This window comes from Macaca thibetana, chromosome 12 (genome assembly GCF_024542745.1).
Source record: "Macaca thibetana thibetana isolate TM-01 chromosome 12, ASM2454274v1, whole genome shotgun sequence".
Lineage (NCBI taxonomy): Eukaryota > Metazoa > Chordata > Mammalia > Primates > Cercopithecidae > Macaca > Macaca thibetana.
Window position 1 is genome coordinate 45,500,487 of NC_065589.1, and position 22,923 is coordinate 45,523,409.

Consider the following 22,923-nt stretch of genomic DNA (forward strand, 5'->3'; position numbering starts at 1 on the left):
CCCCCTACTATAGATTTGTATAGATTTGGTTGAAGTCACAGATGCCATATTCTTCATCTTTATAATGCAAGTTTTCTTTCCAGGTAGAAGGACAAGAAAAAAATGAGCCAATGCCATAGAAACGCAAAGGGTTAAAGGTTTTACTTTTACTTTTGTTTTGGGTACGCTTTCTATACTTGGAACAAATGTGTTTTTCTGCTCAAAATACTTTCAAATTATTGAAAGTTTTCATTCCAAATCCTAGATGTTTAGGATTGTTACCCTTGAGAAACTGTTTCTCACACTAGAACTCCCCCCATAGTGCTCTAAATATAGCTTAGTAAAGGCACCTACTTTGCTCTAAGCATACTTAAAGTTAAAACAAAAGTATGTATACAAAGAGTGTGATATTTTTAATAGTTGGAGTCTGTTTTGCTAATTTTAGTGTGCAAGTCAGCACAAGGGGCATAGTGAGCCTGTGGAAGCTTTCCTCAGGTGAGTGAGTTTCACAATCAAAATTAGGTGCCTGTTTCTTAAAATTAGATTCTGCTGCAGGTTTACATACTAGATTTTCAGCCTGCATGAATTAGTAGGGATATTCTTTTTTTACTTGCATAATTGTAATTGATTTAAACATGTATGCCAGAATTCACAGGCCCATACTAACTGTCCTTAATTTCTTTCCTACAGCAGTACTGCTATATGCCAGTCCTGTCTGCATTCTTAAGGGTGCAGTTCAACACATCCTCTCTAGATTATGGTGAAAAAGTATTCCAAAGGAAGTCTTATCAGAGCTAGTGTCAGAAAGAATGACACTACCAATTGGGCATGATCTTCAGCATAGGAAATGTCTTAGAATTTTATTATTTTTTCCTAAATTGTGATGCTATACCACTTGTATAGCTAGTTACCACATTTCTAAAGCATAATGTGCCTCTGTGAATCTTGTTATATACTGTTTGGGCTTCTGTAAGATATTTTGAAGTTTGAAAAGCAAATACTGAAACTTTAACCAAGAGACCAACACATCTCTTTGTACACCATGTTGCTTCTGTGTGCATCATAATAACTGGTAGAAGTAATATATTTCAAGTAATATGTTTCCAGTTTTAATTTATGCTTTCTAAGAAATAAAAATATGTTTTCTGGGTCAAAAAACTTAAAGCATGAAGCCCTTTTTAGTAACGTGACATCAGAATATAGGTATATTTTTAAAATCAGATTTTCTAAACTACAATTGTTTTAGAACACTGTATGAAGAACTTATCTAGTCATAGTTATTTGTAGTCAGGATTTTAACAACTTGCAACAGGTAATGTTTTGAATATAAATATCTTTCCAAAGTGTTACTAATGGTAAAGAGATAATTTTCTAGGCTTCTATTCTGCTGCTTGAAGTCAGAACTGCTGATGGAGACAAAGGCACGAAAGTGTACGTATTCCGGATTAGCAACCCAGGAACCCATCACTTCTGAAGACTCTAAACTGTGCTGTCATTTTGTTTTTATATGCATTAAAATATTTGTTTTAAACTGCTGTAGATGTTTGTGTTCAAACAGGTTAAATTGATCAGCAAACTCAATAAAAAGTAAGATGTATAATTATTAAAGTTTTCCATCAAAAAATAATTTAAATGATTATGGAATAACATAATATTTAGAGCAGGGCAGATAAATCAGTTGAACCCGATTATCTTTTATTTATTGTACTCTTTTCCTGTTGCTGTTCTTTTCTGCAGGAGGGAAGACCCCTGATCCTAAAATGAATGCTAGGACTTACATGGATGTAATGCGAGAACAACACTTGACTAAAGAAGAAGTATGTAAACCTATCTCCTGTTCTAATGGTTATGAAAGAATGTAAATACAGTTGTGATTGAGAGACTGTTATGTTTCTTTTTTGCTATTTGCTGCACAAATATTTTAATAGTATTAATAAAAATTAACTGAGAAAGAATCTTACCCCCAAATTATACCACCTTTCAAAATCATTTCTATATCCTTTTCTAGTCCTGGGCTCCTTGGCTGTATATGTATGTATGTGTCTTACAGGGGATTTTTTTTTTTTTTTTGAGACAGAGTCTCACTCATCCAGGCTAGAGTGCAGTGGTGTGATCTTGTCTCACTGCAACCTGCGCTTCCCAGGTTCAAGTTATCCTCCCACTTCAGCCTCCTAAGGAGCTGGGAACACAAGTGTGCGTCACCACGCCTAACTAATTTTTGTATTTTTAGTAGAGATGGGGTTTCACCAAGTTGGCCAGGCTGGTCTCGAACTCCTGACCTCAGGTGATCTGCCTGCCTCGACCTCCCAAAGTGCTGGGATTACAGGTGTGAGCCACTGTGCCTGGCCATTACAGGGGTTGTTTCCGTGAGGAAGGTTGATGGTATGTATCAGAACCTAGTATGTTAGGGAAAAGTCAAAGAGTTCAGTGTGAGATTCTATAAGTTTCAGTTTGGATGTAAGTGGAGAATTTTGAATAATTCCTTTTGGCCTACAGAGATTATGCCATTTTGTCTAGTAACCGCCTATTTTTTTGTTTTTTGAGTGGAGTCTTGCTTTGTTGCCCAGGCTGAAGTGCAATGGTGCAATTTCAGCTTACTGCAACCTCTGCCTTCCGGGTCTAAGCGATTCTCCTGCCACAGCCTCCCGAGTTCCTGGGATTGCAGGTGTGTGCCACCATGCCCAGCTAATTTTTGTATTTTTTTTTTTTTTTTTTTTAGTAGAGATGGGGTTTCGTTATGTTGGCCAGGCTGGTCTCGAACTCCTGACCTCCGGCAACCTGCCCGCCTTAGCCTCCCAAAGTGCTGGGATTACAGGTGTGAGCCACTATACCCAGCCTCCTCCATTACTATTATGAATATGTAATAGATTTTATATGTTGAATGAGTTAAATGGGATAGTAAAACCTCATTTTAACAGTATAGAGTGAATTAAATGTACATCCATTACCACTAAATTTTGAGTATTTATATAATTTGTCAGTATAAATAAAACAATTTTACTATTTTTATCTTTTACCATTTTTCTATCTTGTTGCATAGTCTTTTTTTTTTTTTTTTTTTTTTTTTTTTTTTTTTTGAGACGGAGTCTCGCTCTGTAGCCCAGGCTGGAGTGCAGTGGCCGGATCTCAGCGCACTGCAAGCTCCACCTCCCGGGTTTACGCCATTCTCCTGCCTCAGCCTCCGGAGTAGCTGGGACTACAGGCGCCCGCCACCTCGCCCGGCTAGTTTTTTGTATTTTTTAGTAGAGATGGGGTTTCACCGTGTTAGCCAGGATGGTCTCAATCTCCTGACCTCGTGATCCACCCGTCTTGGCTGGGATTACAGGCTTGAGCCACCGCCTGGGATTGTGTATCTGTAATCCCAAAGTGCTGGGATTACAGGCTTGAGCCACCGCGCCTGGCCGTTGCATAGTCTTAATTGCTATTTATATTAGTTTTGAAGAAAACCCTATTTTTCAGTGGAAGCATTATGGTTCTCCATTGTTGACTGAAGATTTTACTTCACCTACAATATATAAACTACAGTGTGCTATGTTACAAATTCTGAACTTTCTTATCTTTTGTTTAGAAAGACAGGCATTATGTAAAATGAAATAAAGACACAGACTTTGGAACCAGCTAGCATAGAAGGGAGACCACGAGTACCATAGAAAGGAGAATGAGCAAAGTATAAAATGGGATGTTAAGTGGAAATGATTGTGCTAATGATAGAAAAATATATTGAAAGCATTTTAAAGGTAAACACTTACTGTTTTTTTTTCAGCGAGAAATTAGGCAACAGCTAGCAGAAAAAGCTAAAGCTGGAGAACTAAAAGTCGTCAATGGAGCAGCAGCGTCCCAGCCTCCATCAAAACGAAAACGGCGTTGGGATCAAACAGCTGATCAGACTCCTGGTGCCACTCCCAAAAAATTATCAAGTTGGGATCAGGCAGAGGTAATTTCTTTTTGTTTTTTGTTATTACTGTTTAAAATTTTTTTCTGTTATGGACTGTATTAGTCTGCTTGGGTTGCCATAAAAAGATACCACAGACTGGGTGCCTTAAACAACAGACATTGATTTTTTTCGCAGTTCTTGGAGGCTTGAAATCCAAGATCAGAGTACCAACAGGGTTGGTATTTGTTGAGGGCTCTCTTGCTGTATCCTCACATGGCCTTTCTTTGTGCCAGCAAGCTCTATTGTCCCTGGTCTTCCTATGAGGACATCAGTCTGTTAGATTAGGGCCCTACCCTCATGACCTCATTTGACCTTAATTTACCTCCTTAAAGACCCAGTCTCCAAATACAGCCACACTGGGGGTTCAACATACAAATTTTGAGGGGCATGCAATTTAGCCCATGTCATAGAGTAAGGAAAGTTCTTTTTAGAATATTAAATACAGACCTGTAGGTATGTTACATTGTGGAGGTTGAGTGTGATATAGTGGTCTTCCTTATCTTCTAGATAGATAACTTAAGACCCTCACTACAGGCAGCAAATAGTCAATGCTACTTCATTCCCTTGGCCAGCCTACTCTCCTACTTTCTTTTTGTTTTTTTAAACATTTGTTTTGGAGGTGGAATGCATTGGCTCATGCCTGTAATCCCAGCACTTTGGGGGCCCAGGTGGGAGGATTGGTTGAGCTCAAGGAGTTTGAGACCAGCTTGGGCAACAGAGGGAGACCCTGTCTTTACAAAAAAAAAAATTAGCTGGGCATAGTGGCACATGTCTGTAGTCCCAGCTACTGGGGTATGGGGAGTGGTGGGGGCTGAGACAGGAGGATCCCTTGATCCTAGGAGGTAGAGGTTGCATTGAGCTATGATCATGCCATTGCATTCCAGCCTGGTGACAGAGTAAGACCCTGTCTCAAAAAAACAAAATGATGGAGTCTGTAAAATCATTCTTATAAATGTATTTCCTAGTTCTGTAGAAATGGTTATATTAGATGTTTTCTATCATTTAATAATATATACTTGCAGACTAAAAGATACAAGTTTGCATAAATGTTAAACTATCATATGTGCCTTTATTGTGTTTGTCATTAGCCTGAATAGAAAGGCCTTTAAAATGGATTTTTTAGAAAGCACTTGAAAATATTTAATTATTGCTAGAAAAATAAAATATAAAGGGGCCAGGTGTGGTGGCTCATGCCTGTAATCCCAGCATTTTGGGAGGCCGAGGCAGGCGGATCATGAGGTCAGGAGTTCAAGACCAGCCTGGCCAACATAGTGAAACCGTGTCTCTACTAAAAATACAAAAAAATTAGCCAGGCATGGTGGCATGCGCCTGTAGTCCCAGCTACTTGGGAGGGTGAGGCAGGAGAATCGCTTGAACCCGGGAGGTGGAGGGTGTAGTGAGCCGAGATTAACGCTACTGCACTCCAACTTAGGCAACAGAGTGAGACTTTGTCTTAAAATAAATAAATAATGAATTAAAGCCACTCTTTTTGCTTATGTACCATTTCCCTTCCCCTCTTGGAGACTCTCATCGTGTACCATTAATTTTTTTCTCCATACTAGATTATCATCATCAGCAAACATGTTTTACCATGCTTTCTTAACAACAGCAACAAAAAACCTGCAGAAAACATCTCTTAACCCTCATTCACATCCACATTCAGTGACAGTCCTGTTTCTATATCTTTTTAGAACAAAGTGCTTTGTTCTTTGTTTTTTTCTTGAGGTAGGGTCTCATTCTGTTGCCAAGGTTGGAGTGCAGGGGCGCAATAATAGCTCACTGCAGCCTCCACCTTCTGGGCTCAAATGATCCTGCCATCTCAACCCCCCAAGTAGATGGGACTGTAGACACGTACCACCATGCCTGGCTATTTTTTTATTTTTCGTAGAAACGGGTCTCACTGTGTTGTCCAGGCTGGTCTCAAACTCCTGGGCTTAAGCAGTCTGTCTGTCTCAGCCTTGCAAAGTGCTGGGATTACAGGCATGAGCCACAAGTGCTTTGAATGAGTTATTTGTACTTGCTTTCTCTGCTTACATAGTTCGTCTTTTTTTTTCGTTTTTTTTTTACATTCAATTACCCCATTGTAGAAGAGGAATAATTTATTTCTATATGATTTTAATAATGTTCCCTAATTTTCAGATTCAAATTAACAAATATGTTTGTTAATCTAAATAATTACATATTTATTGATTTATATATGTATATATTTTAATGTTTCTGTAATTCAGTTTTTAACGGTGAACTTTTACATGTTGGAAGCAGCAAAGGACTCAATACATAGTACATTTTGATAGTATTTGATAGGCTTTTTCAGGTCAGTTAATTTAGTTGTTTGCAAATACAAATCAAGCTTGTTCTAGTTCCACAAGGACTCCACCACAGTCTTTTTTTTTTTTTTTTTTTTTTTTTTTTTTTTTTTTTTTTGAGATGGAGTCTTGCTCTGTCACCCAGGCTGGAGTGCAGTGGCGTGATCTCGGCTCACTGTAAGCTCCGCCTCCTGGGTTCACGCCATTCTCCTGCCTCAGCCTCCCGAGTAGCTGGGACCACAGGCGCCCGCCACCAGGCCCGGCTAATTTTTTGTATTTTTAGTAGAGACGGGGTTTCACCGTGTTAGTCAGGATGGTCTCCATCTCCTGACCTCGTGATCCGCCCGCCTTGGCCTCCCAAAGTGCTGGGATTACAGGCGTGAGCCACCACGCCCGGTCTCTCACCACAGTCTTTAGGATGGAGAAAAATCACTGGTTTTCCATGTGCTCCTATTTTGACCTCTTCTCTTAAACTGCGGATCTTCTTTTTTGTCAAATCCATCACAGCTGCATTAATATTATCCACCTTTGACCTTATCAAGATACACATGAAAATCACGATTAAATTGCCATCAAAATGTTATTCCCCATCTCGATGCAGATGTGATGCATTCCTCCAGCCTTGTTTTTCTGCAGAAAACCTGCAATTGGACTGTCACATCCCAGTGGATGAAGCAGTTCCATCTTGGTATTTCCCAGGTTGACAAAAACAACAGATACTTCATGTTCAGGAAGAGGGACCGCTTCACTTACCGGGGCCCCCAGAATATTCTCATAAAATGTTGCACGTTTTCCAAATCTGGCACTGCTATGGTTACATGATTGAGTCGACCACGGTTCCACACAGAACCTGCCATTTGATCCAAGGGCCGTGACGTGGAAGAAGCTCTTACTGTTGGTATGGGAGCTTGGAGTCTGGAAAAAAACCCCTTTGAGTGTTCCCAACACAAAGCTGGTCATGCCTGGAGTTCGGCCGAAGTAGTAGTTGTTTTTACAGGACTTGCTCTCCTTTCTGGTTTCTCCCCAGTCTGGCATTCGCGGCTGCAGCCCTCAGCGCGCGCGCCATTTTGGAAAGCAACCCGCCACGTCCAGACCCGCCGAGGACCGTCAGTTCTAGTCTTACGTAGTTTCTAGTCTTCTTACGTAGTTCTAGTCTACTCCACCTAAAATCTCTTGTCAAGGTCACTTGACCCCTAATTGATAAATTTAAAAAGTGTATTTTCATTTCTCATATGACTTAGCATATAAAGAACATTTGACATTTCTTCATACCCTTTTCTCTCTCAGTCTCTGGGTTTTAGTCTTTCTTGCTCCCCCTCAAAATCTCCTCACTGGTTACTACTCCTTAGTCTTGTTTGCTGGATCCTCATTCTTCTTACCTCCGAACTTTGGGGTATTATAGTAGTGCTGAGTTTTTTGGATTCTTTTCCATCAGTGCTCGATCCCTAGGATCTCATTCTTGTCTTTGTATACCATTTACATAAAATAGCTCCCAAACTTATAAATCTTTCCTCTGCTTCTGTTCCGCAGACTTGCGTGTTTGTTCAGCCTGACATATTTATTTGGCTGTTCAATGGGCATTTCAAAATCAGTATTTCTGAAAGAAAATTATTGATTTTTTTTGCATACGTCTCTTCTCAGTCCTGCTCCCCTGGTCTTTCCCATGTCTGTTTGGCTCAAGCAAAACATTTAGGATCGGGTCCAGTGGCTCATGCCTATAATCCCAGCACTTTGGGAGGCCAAGGTGGGTGAATTATTTGAGGTCAGGAGTTCGAGATCAGCCTGGCCAACATGGTGTATTTTAAAATACAAAAATTAGCCCGGCGTGTTGGCGGGCGCCTGTAATCCCAGCTGCTCGGGAGGCTGAGGCAGGAGAATCACTTGAACCTGGAAGGTGCAGGTTGCAGTGAGTGGAGATGGCGCCACTGCACTCCAGTCTTGGCGACAGAGCGAGACTGTGTCTCAAAAAAAAAAAACAAAAACAACAACAACAACAAAAAACATTTAGGGAGTCATCCAATACTCCTTATTCTCTTATCCCATATCCTACCCATATACATTTTCTTGGCATCAGCTTTAAATATATTAAGGAGCTAGCCACTTTTCATGATCTCTGCCTCTACCGTCCTTGTCTAAATCACTATTAGCTCTAGCCTGGACTGCTATATATTTAACTTATAAATCAAGAAAAAACCTATCAGATCATGCAGTATTTCCCCAAACCCAGAATTGGGATATAAACCTAATACATAATTTCTAAACAATTTAGTTTAAGGTGAGGACTTCTCATTTGCTTGGTGATATGTAGGAGGGGTATGGTTCTGCTCAATATAAGTAACTACTGGCTTTAATTTTAATTTTAATTTTTGAGACAGAGTCTTGCTCTGTTACCCATGGGTAGCTGGAGTGCATTGGTGCAACCTCATCTCATTGCAGTCTCCGCCTCCCAGACTCAAGTGACTCTTGTGCCTCAGCCTCCCAAGTATCTGAGATTACAGGCATGTGCCATCAGGCCCAGCTAATTTTTGTATTTTTAGTAGGGACAGGGTTTCTCCATGTTGGCCAGGCTGGTGCTGAACCCCTGACCTCAAGTGATCCCCCGACCTTGGCCTCCCAAAGTGCTGGGATTACAGTTATGAGCCGCCGTGTCCAGCCAAGTAACTACTAACTTTAATTCTGTGGATGACATTCAGTACTAAGTATGAGAAAGATAAAGAAGTTTGTCCTGGTAATTGTTTAACTGTATGCACATAACTAGACACAAGAGCTGATACCTTTCTTTTTTTTTTTCTTTCTTTTTTTTTTGAGACAGAGTCTTGCTCTGTCACCCTGACTAGAGTGCAATGGCATGATTTCGGCCCCCGTGCACCCTCCGCCTCCTGGGTTCAAGCGAGTCTCCTGCCTCAGCCTCCCAAATAGCTGGGATTATAGGTGCCTACCACCATGCCTGGCTAATTTTTAGGAGAGACGGGGTTTTGCCATGTTGGCCAGGCTGGTCTCAAACTCCCAACTTCAGGTGACCCACCCGCCTTGGCCTCCCAAAGTGCTGGGATTACAGGTGTGAGCCACTGCGCCTGGCATGAGAGCTGATATGCTGATATCTTTCTTATAGAAACTACAGAGACTTGGCCAGGCACGCTGGTTCATGCCTGTAATCCCAGCACTTTGGGAGGCCAAGCGGGCAGATCACCTGAGGTTGGGAGTTTGAGACCAGCCTGGCCAACATGGTGAAACCACGTCTCTACTAAAAATGCAAAAAATTAGTCAGGTGTGATGGCAGGCACCTGTAATCCCAGCTACTCAGGAGGCTGAGGCAGGAAAATTGCTTGAACCCGGAAGGCAGAGGTTGCAGGGAGCTGAGATCGTGCCATTGCACTCTGACCTGGGTGACAGAGTGAGGCTCTGTCTCAAAATTAATAAATAATAAATAAATAAATAAATAATTCAGAGACTCAAGACTTTTTTTTTTGTTGTTCTGTTCATTTAATGCAACTGTAGTCATAAATGTAGGAATTAGATAATAGAATTTATTTCCCATCTTTCCTTATAATTCAGCAGGAGGGACAGATGCCAGAATGGAGATTTTAAACGATTTGTGTGCTTTATTTACCTAATCCAGAATTTTTCAACGCTGAGTAACAGTAATATCTTTTTTTTTTTTTTTTGAGACAGAGTCTTACTCTGTCACCCAGGCTGGAGTGCAGTGGCACGATCTTGGCTCGTTGCAACCTCCGCCTCCTGGGTTTAGGCAATTCTCGTGCTTCACCCTCCTGAGTAGCTGGAATTACAAGTGTGCACCACCACACCCAGCTATTTTTATTTTTTATTTTTAGTAGAGATGGGCTTTTGCCATGTTGGCCGGGCTGGTCTCAACTCCTGGCCTCAATTGATCTGCCTGCCTGGCCTCCCAAAGTGCTGGGATTACAGGCATGAACCACCATGCCTGGCCCTGAGTAGTATCTTTTTAAAGGAAAAACTATTGAGTCTTAAACTTGTTTAATGGTACCATGCAAATTTGCAAACATAAAGGTCGATAAAGTCCTTGTGTCTATAAGAGCTCCCAACTTTCCCAATTTTTTTTTTTTTTTTTTTTTTCTGAGACGGGATCTCACTCTATCACCCCCGCTGGAGTGCAGTGGCATGATCTCGGCTCACTGCAAACTCCGCCTCCTGGGTTCACGCAGTTCTCCTGCCTCAGCCTCCCAAGTAGCTGGAACTACAGGCGCCCTCCACAACGCCTGGCTAATTTTTTTGTATTTTTAGTAGAGACGGGGTTTCACCGTGTTAGCCAGGATGGTCTTGATCTCCTGACCTTGTGATCTGCCCGCCTTGGCCTCCCAAAGTGCTGGGATTACGGGCGTGAGCCACCTCACCCAGCCAAGAGCTCCCAACTTTATTTTTTTTTATTTTTTTTATTTTTTTGAGACGGAGTCTCGCTCTGTCACCCAGGCTGGAGTGCAGTGGCCGGATCTCAGCTCACTGCAAGCTCCGCCTCCTGGGTTCACGCCATTCTCCTGTCTCAGCCTCCCAAGTAGCTGGGACTACAGGCGCCCGCCACCTTGCCCGGCTAGTGTTTTGTATTTTTTTTTTAGTAGAGACGGGGTTTCACCAGGTTAGCCAGGATGGTCTCGATCTTCTGACCTTGTGATCCGCCCATCTCGGCCTCCCAAAGTGCTGGGATTACAGGCTTGAGCCACCGCGCCCAGCCGAGCTCCCAACTTTAAAACAAATATATAAAGTACATTACATAACCTATGGAATACTTATGAGGCAGTATATAATTACAAATTTTGTTTTCTTTACACTCAACTCTATGCTACTTTGATATGATACTGTCTTTATTGGTGGAGATTCTTTTGCTATCACATGCAGTCAGTTGTCCAGCTGTTACTCTGTGAAGTACTGTGGAACCTTTGATGTTACTTAAACCCACCTCTCAGCCTGGGCAGCATAGTAAGATGCTTATCTCTCCAAGGAAAAAAAAATTAACCGGGTGTGGTGGTGTGCGCCTGTATGTAGTCTCAGCTACTCAGGAGACTGACATGGGAGGATCGCTTGAGCCTGGTAGGTGGAGACTGCAGTGAGCCGTGATTGTGCCACAGCGCTCAACCTGGGCGGCAGAGTGAGACCTTCTGTCAAAAAACAAATGAAAACCCACCTCTCATCTTTTTTCATTAGTCTTACCAGCCTCAGCTAGGGTAATATTATTTGCTACACATGTAACTGTAAATACAAACTGATCTCAAGATTACCCAGGAGGTGGAGCTTGCAGTGAGCGGAGATCGTGCCATGGCACTCCAGCCTGGGTGACAGAGGGAGACTCCGTCTCAAAAAAAAAAAATTACATAGGTAATCTGAAGCATGCTTATATTAATTAAACACACACAATTGAACAAAACATCAGCAGGACTATTTTCTTAGAACGCGTGAATTCCTTCTCCCCTAAATATGTGTCTCTAAGCCCCACTTTGAGAAGTACTAATGTAATTAGAGCTGAAAGCCTTCGATTACAGATCTAGACAGAGAAACCTTATTGATTTCCCCCAAAGTCACAGAGCTGTTAATGGCATATCAAAGATTCATACCCAGAATATTTTGTTTTTTTAAGCTGGAACTTTTGTCAGTGCTTCGGATTGAAACTTTACATTGTTTTTAATCATAAACATTTGCTAGAAAGTAGGTATATTTTCCTATAAGTAGAGGTAGTGTCCTCTAACTTAATTAATTATAGTACATAGAACTAAAACATTTTTCATTTAAAGTTTTATTTTATGGAAATTTTCTAACTATTTCTATGTGGGTGTGTGAAATAAATTTTTTTTTTGCTTTTTTAAGACCCCTGGGCATACTCCTTCATTAAGATGGGATGAGACACCAGGTCGTGCAAAGGGAAGTGAGACTCCTGGAGCAACCCCAGGCTCAAAAATATGGGATCCTACACCTAGCCACACACCGGCGGGAGCTGCTACTCCTGGACGAGGCGATACACCAGGCCACGCGACACCAGGCCATGGAGGCGCAACTTCCAGTGCTCGTAAAAACAGATGGGATGAAACCCCCAAAACAGAGAGAGGTACTTCTAGTGGAGTATGGGTGTGTGGGTGAAATGTTGAGTGGTATGTTTACAGACTGAAATGTGTTCTGTTTATTCCTGGGTGGACGCATATAAGGGGACAGATTAAGAACAGAACAGATCATATGCTTGATTTTTTTTTTACTTCTTGAAGAGGTTTAAGATTTAAGGAAGAACCTTAGGCTAAAGTAAAGTTAATAGGCCGTAACCTTTGATTTTGTTGGTTTCTTTAGAGACAGGGTCTTGCTCACTGTAGCCTTGACGTCCTAGGCTCAAGCGATCTTCCTGCCTCAGCCTTCTGAGTAGCTAAGACTATAGGGGCATGCCACCATGCCTGGCTAATTTTTTTTTTTTTTTTTTTGAGACAGAGTTTTGCTCTTACTGCCCAGGCTGGAATGCAATGGCGCGATCTCAGCTTACTGCAACCTCAGAGACGGGGTTTCTCCATGCTGCTCAGGCGGGTCTTGAACTCTGGACCTCCGATGATCCGCCCCCCTCGGCCTGCTGAAGTGCTGGGATTATAGGCGTGAGCCACCGCGCCCAGTCCCCGGCTACTTTTTAAATTTTTTGTAGAGACAATGTTTTGCTTTATTGCCTAGCCTGGTCTTGAACTCCTGGCTGGGAGGGGTGATCTCCTGCCAAAGTGTTGGGATTACAGGCATGAACCATTGTGCCTGGCTTACCCTTTGTTTTTTATTATGGAAAAATGTACCTAACATCAAATTTACTTTTTTGTTGCTCTTGTTGAGACAGAGTCTCACTCTGTCACCCGAGCTAGAGTGCAGTGGTGCGCTCTCACCTCACTGCAACCTCTGCCTTCCGGATTCAAGAGATTCTTTTTTTTTTTCTTTTTTTGAGATGGAGTCTCACTCTGTCGCCCAAGCTGGAGTGCAGTGGCGCGATCTCTGCTCACTGCAACTTCCACCTCCCGGGTTCACGCCATTCTCCTGCCTCAGCCTCCCAAATAACTGGGACTACAGGCGTCTGCCACCACGCCCGGCTAATTTGTTTGTATTTTTAGTAGAGACAGGGTTTCACCGTGTTAGCCAGGATGGTCTCGATCTCCTGACCTTGTGATCCACCCGCCTTGGCCTCCCAAAGTGCTGGGATTACAGGTGTGAGCCACCGTGCCCAGCCAGGTTCAAGAGATTCTTTTGCCTCAGCTTCCTGAGTAGCTGGGATTACAGGCACCCACCACACCTGGCTAATTTTTGTATTTTTCGTAGAGACGGAGTTTCACTATGTTGGTCAGGCTGGTCTCAAACAACTTTAAATGGGTCACCATTTTAGGAATATTCTGTTTTAGAACTTGATAGTTTTGAGTATAACTGTTTGAGAATAAAGAATATTATTTTAACAGGAATTAAAATTGTGGTTTTACTCACTCTTTTTAAAGATACTCCTGGGCATGGAAGTGGATGGGCTGAGACTCCTCGAACAGATCGAGGTGGAGATTCTATTGGTGAAACACCGACTCCTGGAGCCAGTAAAAGAAAATCACGGTGGGACGAAACACCAGCTAGTCAGATGGGTGGAAGCACTCCAGTTCTGACCCCTGGAAAAACACCAATTGGCACACCAGCCATGAACATGGCTACCCCTACTCCAGGTAGAACTCTCTCTCATTGGAAATAATTGTTTTTTTCTCCATAAATTATTTAATTTTTTTTCTTTGTGGTATTCTGCGTGCTATTAATGTCAACTTCTAGCAAGAATAAAGAGATATAAAAATTTAAGTCTTGGTTTGCGTTTATAATGTAAAAGCAAAATAAATAATAGGGTTGATCTTAATTCTCTTTTATCTCAAAGATATATGTAATAATACAGTCTTGCACTATAGAGTATATAAAACTTTGCTTTTCTTGGTAGGTCACATAATGAGTATGACTCCTGAACAGCTTCAGGCTTGGCGATGGGAAAGAGAAATTGATGAGAGAAATCGCCCACTTTCTGATGAGGAATTAGATGCTATGTTCCCAGAAGGATATAAGGTAGTACATCAAATATGATGTATTTAGGATATGCCTTTATTTTAAATAGTGAAAAAAATTGATCGAACTTGCATTGGCTTTGCCCAAATTCACTATTGTCATTCCATTCTCTTAGCTATTTCCAGGTATATTTCAGTTCCAAATAGAGATGAAAAGAAATGAACAACATGATTCTATTACTATTTGAAAGACATCTGGAGGACTTGTATACAGGTCTATTGGTTATACTTTGAGAACTGCTGGTGTGCTTCAGTTTTCTAGCAGTCCCAGGAATAAGCTTATTTAGATTGTGGTTATTTTACTTGGTGCTTCACCAAGATTTTGTATACTTAAGTTTATGGATTGTCAGTGGACACAAAGAATATTCTTTTTTTTTTTTTTTAAGATGGAGTCTCATTCTGTCACCGGGTTGGAGTGCAGTGGCGTGATCTCAGCTCATTGCAACCTCTGCCTCCCACGTTCAAGCGATTCTCTTGCCTCAGTCTCCCGAGTAGCTGGGATTATAGGCGCCTACCACTACGCCCGACTGATTTTTGTATTTCTAATAGAGACAGGGTTTCGCCATGTTGGCCAGGCTGGTCTTGAACTCCTGACCTCAAGTGATCCATCCCTTTTAGCCTCCCAAAGTGCTGGGATTACAGGCGTGAGTTACCGTGCCCAGCCTTCTTTTTACCATGTCAACCTAAAATTTATTTTGAACTATAAAATTTTCTAGGTACCTCGTACTCAGGGAGTATTTGTTAGTCTGAAGATAGCCTGTGGTCATATAGCTGACATCATAACCAAGGGGAACCAGATAACTTTGTAAGTCATCTGATGGCCTTTACAGAGCTTTTTCTGTTAATGACTATTGATTTTTAACAGTTCATGCATATGTTTTTTGTTTTATTTTGTTTTGTTTTAGAGACAGGGTCTCACTGTGTTGCCCAGACTGGAGAGCAGTGGCGCTGACATAGCTCGCTGCAGCCTTGATCTCCTGGGCTCAAGTGATCCTTCTGCCTCAGCCTCCTGAGTAGCTGGGGCTACGGGCATGCACCACCATACCTGGCTAATTTTTTTATTTTTTGTAGATATGGAGTCTCACTGTGTTGCCAGGCTGGTCTCAAACTCCTAGGCTCAAAGTATCCTCCCACATTGACCTCCCAAACTGCTGGGATTATAGGCATGAGGCACTGTGTCCAGCCTTGTTTTGTTTTTGATCCCTGTTATTTATGTTAGAGTATTTGTTTCAAGTTTGCATGAAGTTTTGCCTTAAAGCTTTTCGTAGCCTCCACACAATGCTGTGGGTATAGATACAACTTACTGTTGACTGCCTGATTGTCTTTCTCAGTCGTAGTCATTGATTTCCTTAGAGTCACTAGGAGGAAAAGTCTCCCTTAGTGAATCCTACTAATAAGCAACATCCTTACTAGTGAATGTAAAAATATAGTAGACCTTTAAATCCTTAATGGCAAGTGATGCCTGTGGACTTGACATTGATTTCCCTAGGTCTCACGTCTATACAGTATCCACTTTATCCAAAATGCTAGTGGTCTGCTGGTGCAGACATTAACTAGCAACAAAAAATATCTGTACAAAGTGCAGATAGCATCAATGTAAATTTAACATAATTTAATCTTTAATAGACAACAGTTTTAGGCTCACTGACATGTATAGGTTTATCGATATCCCCAGGAAGCTGTATTTTTTTTCTTTTACTATATATTAAATTATATAAAATAGAAATGGGGTCTTGCTGTGTTGCCCAGGCTGGTCTCAAACTCCTGGGCTCAAGCGTTCCTCCCATCTCAGCCTCCCAAAGTGCTGGGATTACAGGCATGAGACACCACACCTGGCCTGCCCAGAAGTTGTGTTTTTTTTTTTTTTTTTTTAAGTCTGTTACCAGCTTTAAAAAAAAAAAAAAAAATTCTTTGTGATTTTCAGCCTGCATTTTTTGAAATTTTACTTGTTTTGCAAAAGGTTTGATCAGGTGGTGTGTATTTTACAGGGCTTTGGCAAACATTTTGGTTTTAGTTTTTATGCATTTAACTAATTTTTTGTAGAGTTTTACACTTAAAAGATTTTATAGTACAGGAATTTATGTGATATTTTAATACTAAAATAAAACTTTTTATGTTATATGCCCCATATGAGCTTATTTCCATTTTATATAAATACTTATGAAATGTTATTTGCTCGACTAGAGCAGTTTTTTGGAATTGCTGACTCAGATTTTATAATTTTCAAATTTTTAATAATTTGACATTTTGACCCACAACATGTTTGAACGTGATCGGTATTTTCTAAGCTCTTGTATTTCCTCAGTTCCCTACACCACTGATATAATCAGTTAGCAGATGAGAAGCAGATATTTTAGGTTTGTAATTAAGATAGAAAAGCAAGATAGATGTTGTCTCCAAGCAAATGAAAATCTTATTAGCTAATAAACTAAAATATTTTAAGTGCAAATATTGATCCTTAAGGTGTTTTTTAAGTTAAGAAAATCCTAAACTGTCTTATAACTTTTATTAGGTACTTCCACCTCCAGCTGGTTATGTTCCTATTCGAACTCCAGCTCGAAAACTGACAGCTACTCCAACACCTTTGGGTGGTATGACTGGTTTCCACATGCAAACTGAAGATCGAACTATGAAAAGTGTTAATGATCAGCCATCTGGAAATCTTCCATTTTTAAAGCCTGATGATATTCAGTACTTTGATAAACTATTGGTAAGTGATACTAGCAGAAATAAACTATTACATTTTGTTCCAGAATTATAAATCATAACATTTCAACTTCCCTTAACATTTTTTTCTTTTTACTGTAGGTTGATGTTGATGAATCAACACTTAGTCCAGAAGAGCAAAAAGAGAGAAAAATAATGAAGTTGCTTTTAAAAATTAAGAATGGAACACCACCAATGAGAAAAGTAAGTCTCAGTTTGTTAAATTGTCATGTTTGTTGCTTATTTATTTAAATAAAAAAAAAATTTTGTAGTTTTTGTAGAGACAGGGTTTTGCCATGTTGCCTAGGCTGGTCTCAAGTGATCCTTCTGCCTTGGCCTACCTCCTAGAGTGCTGGGATTACAGGTGTGAGGCACTGCACCTGGCCAAGTTTATATTTTTAAAAATGTTTTTAATTTTTTCACCAGGAAATGTAGGCCATAAAATAGTACTGAACTATTGGTATAACCCGCTGGAGTGCGGTCTTTCCTTTACTCTTCCAAGTAGCCCAAATTGGTAAAGGTTGTTTAGAAAGCTTTCCCCACAAAAAAATTAGCTTTTGGTTGTGTTATATTTTTGTGTTTAGGAATTTATAATTACTTTCTTCATCTTTATCAAGGACATAGCATGATGGAAAAAAATTTATGTAGTGTGAAGGATTTAACTTTTTTGCTTGTTTTTGTTATTAATATTATATATATATGTTTGAGACAGGGTCTTGCTGTCTTGCCCGGGCTGGAGTGCAGTGGTGCAGTCTTGGCTCACTGCAACCTCTGCCTGTTGGGTTCAAGCAATTCTCCTGCCTCAGCCTCCCAAGTAGGTGGGACTACAGGTGTGCACCACCACGCCCTGCTAATTTCTATATTTTTAGTAGAGACGGGGTTTCACCATGTTGGCCAGGCTGGTCTTGAACTCCTGACCTCAAATGATTAACCTGCCTCAGCCTCCCAAAGTGCTGGGATTACAGGCGTGAGACACCGTGCCCAGCTGTTTGTTTTTATTATTTAAATACTCCAGGGCTCAAGATATCCTCCTGCCTCAGTCTCCCAAAGTGTTGGGATTATAGGTGTGAGCCACCATGCCCAGCTGGAGTTAGCACAGAATTCTTTGGTTAAAAAAGCTAATAAAGATGCTGAAATACGAGATTCTCCATTTCTCAAGGCCTTTAAAATATGCTTAAAGCTTGAAGATAATTAGTGAAATTAGTGAGGGATTATATTAACACTATATGTGCCTTGGAAATGGAAGATACTTTAGGGGAAGTGAAGGCTAATTTGGTACATACCTCTGTGGTTCTTTTGTTCTATTAAATTACTCTTTTGAATTAACATAAAATATCTATCACAGTAGTTGAAGATGGAAATGCACTCATGCTGTCTGTGTAAAATGTGTGTAAAAGTAAACACATATTAAATTATGGAAAATCTTCTTTGAGTAATTTGCTCATTCAAAATGCTTGATTGTAAAGAAACCACACCTATTACTCTGCTCTTTTTCCCAGGCTGCATTGCGTCAGATTACTGATAAAGCTCGTGAATTTGGAGCTGGTCCTTTGTTTAATCAGATTCTGCCTCTACTGATGTCTCCTACACTTGAGGATCAAGAGCGTCATTTACTTGTGAAAGTTATTGATAGGATACTATACAAACTTGATGACTTAGTTCGTCCATATGTGCATAAGGTTTGTTCTTAATAGTGTTTCTGATAGTTTTAATATTTTAACTTTTTCAGTTAATCAATGTTAAATTTACATATCCCTCTAGACCTTTTTCTTTGCACAAGTACACATCATACATGTACAAATACAGTTTTATACAGATGTACAGATATTAGTTTTTATCATCTTTGCCATAAGACATTCATATTATTTAATTTTTTCATTTGCTTTTATTGAGATTAGATTAGGATGAGAACATATGTGATTCTGTACTGTGCCAGTTAGTATTAAGAACCAGTTTTTTTCACCGATGGTAATTATGGTGCAGTATGTTCATAGGGCATATAAGTTATTTCTTTAAAAAATATTGAATATTAGTGTGTCACTAATAGCTCTCTTAAATTTTCATCTCTATCTGGAGTTTGAACTTGTGTAATTAAAATTCTTAAACAATTTGTCCCTTGATAAACGAAAATCCTGATAAATCTAAATTTCTTGTATATGTTTAATTCTGTACATGAGTATTTCATCAGTAATTGATGTGAAAGTGTAGCTGCTTCTCTTTTTTCTCTTTTTCAGATCCTTGTGGTCATTGAACCACTATTGATTGATGAAGATTACTATGCTAGAGTGGAAGGCCGAGAGATCATTTCTAATTTGGCAAAGGTATTTACATTTAATTTCTAGAGAAGACAATTTATTTCTGTTTATGGAATTATTTGATTATGGAAGGAAATGGTTGAAGATTAATATTACCAACTCATGACTGTCCTTTCTTTGTTTACTTTTTAGGCTGCTGGTCTGGCTACTATGATCTCTACCATGAGACCTGATATAGATAACATGGATGAGTATGTCCGTAACACAACAGCTAGAGCTTTTGCTGTTGTAGCCTCTGCCCTGGGCATTCCTTCTTTATTGCCTTTCTTAAAAGCTGTGTGCAAAAGCAAGAAGTCCTGGCAAGCGAGACACACTGGTATTAAGATTGTACAACAGATAGCTATTCTTATGGGCTGTGCCATCTTGCCACATCTTAGAAGTTTAGTTGAAATCATTGAACATGGTAAGTTGTAATGTAACTTTTTTTTTTTTTTTTTCTCTTTAAGAGACAGGGTCTTACTATGTTGCCCAGACTGGACTCAAACTTTTGGGCTCAAGTGATCCTCCTGCTCAGCCTTCTGAGTAGTTGGGACTAGAAGTACACACACAGCCTGTCTACTTTTAATAGACAGCTGTCCTAAAATTTGGGCTACTGATTTGGGGAGATAAATGGAAAGGCATAACTGTACAAACTATAGATTTTATGATGGGTTTGTAATATTATCTGCTAACAGGCTATGGTTCATATTTTGCTTTTACCTAATTTTAATGTGAACATATTCTGTAGTTTGGCTAAATAGTTGATATATTGTGAGAATCTGGATGACATTGTGTGACTTAGGTAATGTTGGGGCATAGTTAAAACCTGTGTTTGGTTTTGTAGGTCTTGTGGATGAGCAGCAGAAAGTTCGGACCATCAGTGCTTTGGCCATTGCTGCCTTGGCTGAAGCAGCAACTCCTTATGGTATCGAATCTTTTGATTCTGTGTTAAAGCCTTTATGGAAGGGTATCCGCCAACACAGAGGAAAGGTAAATCCACCAATTACCTTTTGATTTATCTTCATTAAAGTTAAGGTGACATAAATCTAAATTACTAAAGTACATATATTTTTATTTAAAAATAGGGTTTGGCTGCTTTCTTGAAGGCTATTGGGTATCTTATTCCTCTTATGGATGCAGAATATGCCAACTACTATACTAGAGAAGTGATGTTAATCCTTATTCGAGAATTCCAATCTCCTGATGAGGAAATGAAGAAGATTGTGCTGAAGGTAATTATTCCAGATTTGTTAATGTAAACTGGATTTGTTTCATGGTTCTAAGATAATTTTTTTTTTTTTTTTTTTTTTTTTTTTTTTTGAGACGGAGTCTCGCTCTGTCGCCCAGACTGGAGTGCAGTGGCGCGATCTCGGCTCACTGCAAGCTCCGCCTCCCGGGTTCACGCCATTCTCCTGCCTCAGCCTCCGGAGTAGCTGGGACTACAGGCGCCCGCCACCACGCCCGGCTAATTTCTTTTTGTATTTTTAGTAGAGACGGGGTTTCACCGTGTTTGCCAGGATGGTCTCGATCTCCTGACCTCGTGATCCGCCCGCCTCGGCCTCCCAAAGTGCTGGGATTACAGGCTTGAGCCACCGCGCCCGGCCGGTTCTAAGATAATTTTAAAGTGTTTTTTAAAAACAACAATGTATGTTACACCAGTACTGTTTCATTTGTTTTTAAATTTTATTTTTTAAAATTACGTAATCAGCAATGAGTAGTCTGTTCATTTCAAGTCAGTTGATTTATTATTACTATTTTTTAACCTTTTAGGTGGTAAAACAGTGTTGTGGGACAGATGGTGTAGAAGCAAACTACATTAAAACAGAGATTCTTCCTCCCTTTTTTAAACACTTCTGGCAGCACAGGATGGCTTTGGATAGAAGAAATTACCGACAGGTAAGCTTTTATTTTAAAAGAATATTCTCAAAAATCCTTTTGACTTATTCTTTAGTCGACTTGAATGCATATTATTTTTTACCTTAATTATCTCACAGTTTATATGTGCTTGATTATGAAAGGAGATGGATTTTAGTCAGCTAACTTCCATTTTGATTTTGGATTCAAGGATTAATACTCAACTGTGAGGAGATGGATTTTAGTCAGCCAGTTAACTTCCATTTTGATTTTGGATTCAAGGATTAATACTCAACTGTGAATTGATGTTTTTGTGTGGTAAATTCAGTGCTTTATCTGGCTAGATGAAACATGGACACAGTTTTACCTTGAATCATGTTAACTTACACTCATTTTTCTATGTTTGGTCACTTTTCTCTTCAACTTTAATAAATAGCAGTGAATCATTCTTACCATGTTCATTAGCTAAATAGTGTATTTAGAGTATTTGGTTTTCATGATGTTTTATGTCCTTGGAAAAGCAGTCTAAAACGTTTTTTTTTCTGTTCTTTTTAGTTAGTTGATACTACTGTGGAGTTGGCAAACAAAGTAGGTGCAGCAGAAATTATATCCAGGATTGTGGATGATCTGAAAGATGAAGCTGAACAGTACAGAAAAATGGTGATGGAGACAATTGAGAAAATTATGGGCAATTTGGGAGCAGCAGATATTGATCATAAACTTGAAGAACAACTGATTGATGGTATTCTTTATGCTTTCCAAGAACAGACTACAGAGGTAATGATAACTAATTATGGCACATTGCTACTGACTTTAATATTTGTAGAAAAACGTATTAGTTGTCAAGCAGATTTTTCTAGAATGCAATTGAATTTGAAGTAATTTTTAATATGCTCACTCGGTTACCAAAAAATGTTATTCTACCTCAAGTTTTAAGATTTGATGTAAAAAAACAACCACAGATGTTTGGGTGGTTAGAAAAGGTTGACTATTAGTATATTTCAACTGTGCAGTCATAAACCAAATGAATGTGTCTTTTTTTAAAATTTATTTTTTAGGACTCAGTAATGTTGAACGGCTTTGGCACAGTGGTTAATGCTCTTGGCAAACGAGTCAAACCATACTTGCCTCAGATCTGTGGTACAGTTTTGTGGCGTTTAAATAACAAATCTGCAAAAGTTAGGCAGCAGGCAGCTGACTTGATTTCTCGAACTGCTGTTGTCATGAAGACTTGTCAAGAGGTAAACTTCTTTTTCAAATTATTACTTCTTCACCAAATAGTTTAATGTAAATAGTAACATTTTAACATTCTTTGTTTTATTATAGGAAAAATTGATGGGACACTTGGGTGTTGTGTTGTATGAGTATTTGGGTGAAGAGTACCCTGAAGTATTGGGCAGCATTCTCGGAGCACTGAAGGCCATTGTAAATGTCATAGGTATGAAATCTGCTGGTTACATAAGACTTTTTCTTGTTTTAATTTTCTTTCTTTTTTTTTTTTTTTGTAAGTAAAGTCTTATTTAGGATTTGGGAGGTTTTTGTTACTTTTTTAAAAGCACTTCAATATTGTAGTTAAGTCGGGGGGATGTCACAAAAGTTTTGTTTCCCAAAACCCATTTATATTTTACTTTAAAGAGAAAAAAAGGGCAAGTTTAGGACCTACAGGAGAGGTGGGAGTAGTCACAGCTCAAAAAGCTTTGAAGTCTTGGAATACAGGACCCTAGTAGAAATAGTGTTTCAGGTGAAATATATTCTGCCATGTTCTGCTGCGAGGGGGAAAAGGCAAA

The 22,923-nt window shown here is 39.7% G+C and overlaps 1 protein-coding gene and 1 non-coding gene across 4 annotated transcripts in view; one reads left to right on the forward strand and one right to left on the reverse strand.

Annotated features, from left to right (window-relative positions):
• The window catches only part of SF3B1 (splicing factor 3b subunit 1), a 49,436-nt gene that overhangs the window by 18,212 nt on the left and 8,301 nt on the right, over positions 1-22,923 (forward strand). For 2 of the 3 annotated variants that reach the window (XM_050750677.1, XM_050750680.1), the window contains exons 5-20: positions 1,717-1,796; positions 3,743-3,913; positions 12,055-12,292; positions 13,689-13,901; positions 14,162-14,283; positions 16,795-16,992; positions 17,091-17,192; positions 18,488-18,667; positions 19,223-19,309; positions 19,436-19,706; positions 20,127-20,272; positions 20,368-20,514; positions 21,053-21,178; positions 21,692-21,913; positions 22,195-22,377; positions 22,463-22,574. In XM_050750677.1, the coding sequence (XP_050606634.1) occupies positions 1,717-1,796; positions 3,743-3,913; positions 12,055-12,292; positions 13,689-13,901; positions 14,162-14,283; positions 16,795-16,992; positions 17,091-17,192; positions 18,488-18,667; positions 19,223-19,309; positions 19,436-19,706; positions 20,127-20,272; positions 20,368-20,514; positions 21,053-21,178; positions 21,692-21,913; positions 22,195-22,377; positions 22,463-22,574 (2,598 nt within the window). Of the gene's footprint in view, positions 1-125; positions 1,411-1,716; positions 1,797-3,742; positions 3,914-12,054; positions 12,293-13,688; positions 13,902-14,161; positions 14,284-16,794; positions 16,993-17,090; positions 17,193-18,487; positions 18,668-19,222; positions 19,310-19,435; positions 19,707-20,126; positions 20,273-20,367; positions 20,515-21,052; positions 21,179-21,691; positions 21,914-22,194; positions 22,378-22,462; positions 22,575-22,923 lie in introns of those variants that run through there. The other variant, XM_050750679.1, reaches the window with a different exon arrangement.
• On the reverse strand, positions 17,417-17,552 carry LOC126933272 (small nucleolar RNA SNORA4). Its single transcript, XR_007718511.1, has one exon. It is a non-coding gene; the product is annotated as a small nucleolar RNA SNORA4 (small nucleolar RNA).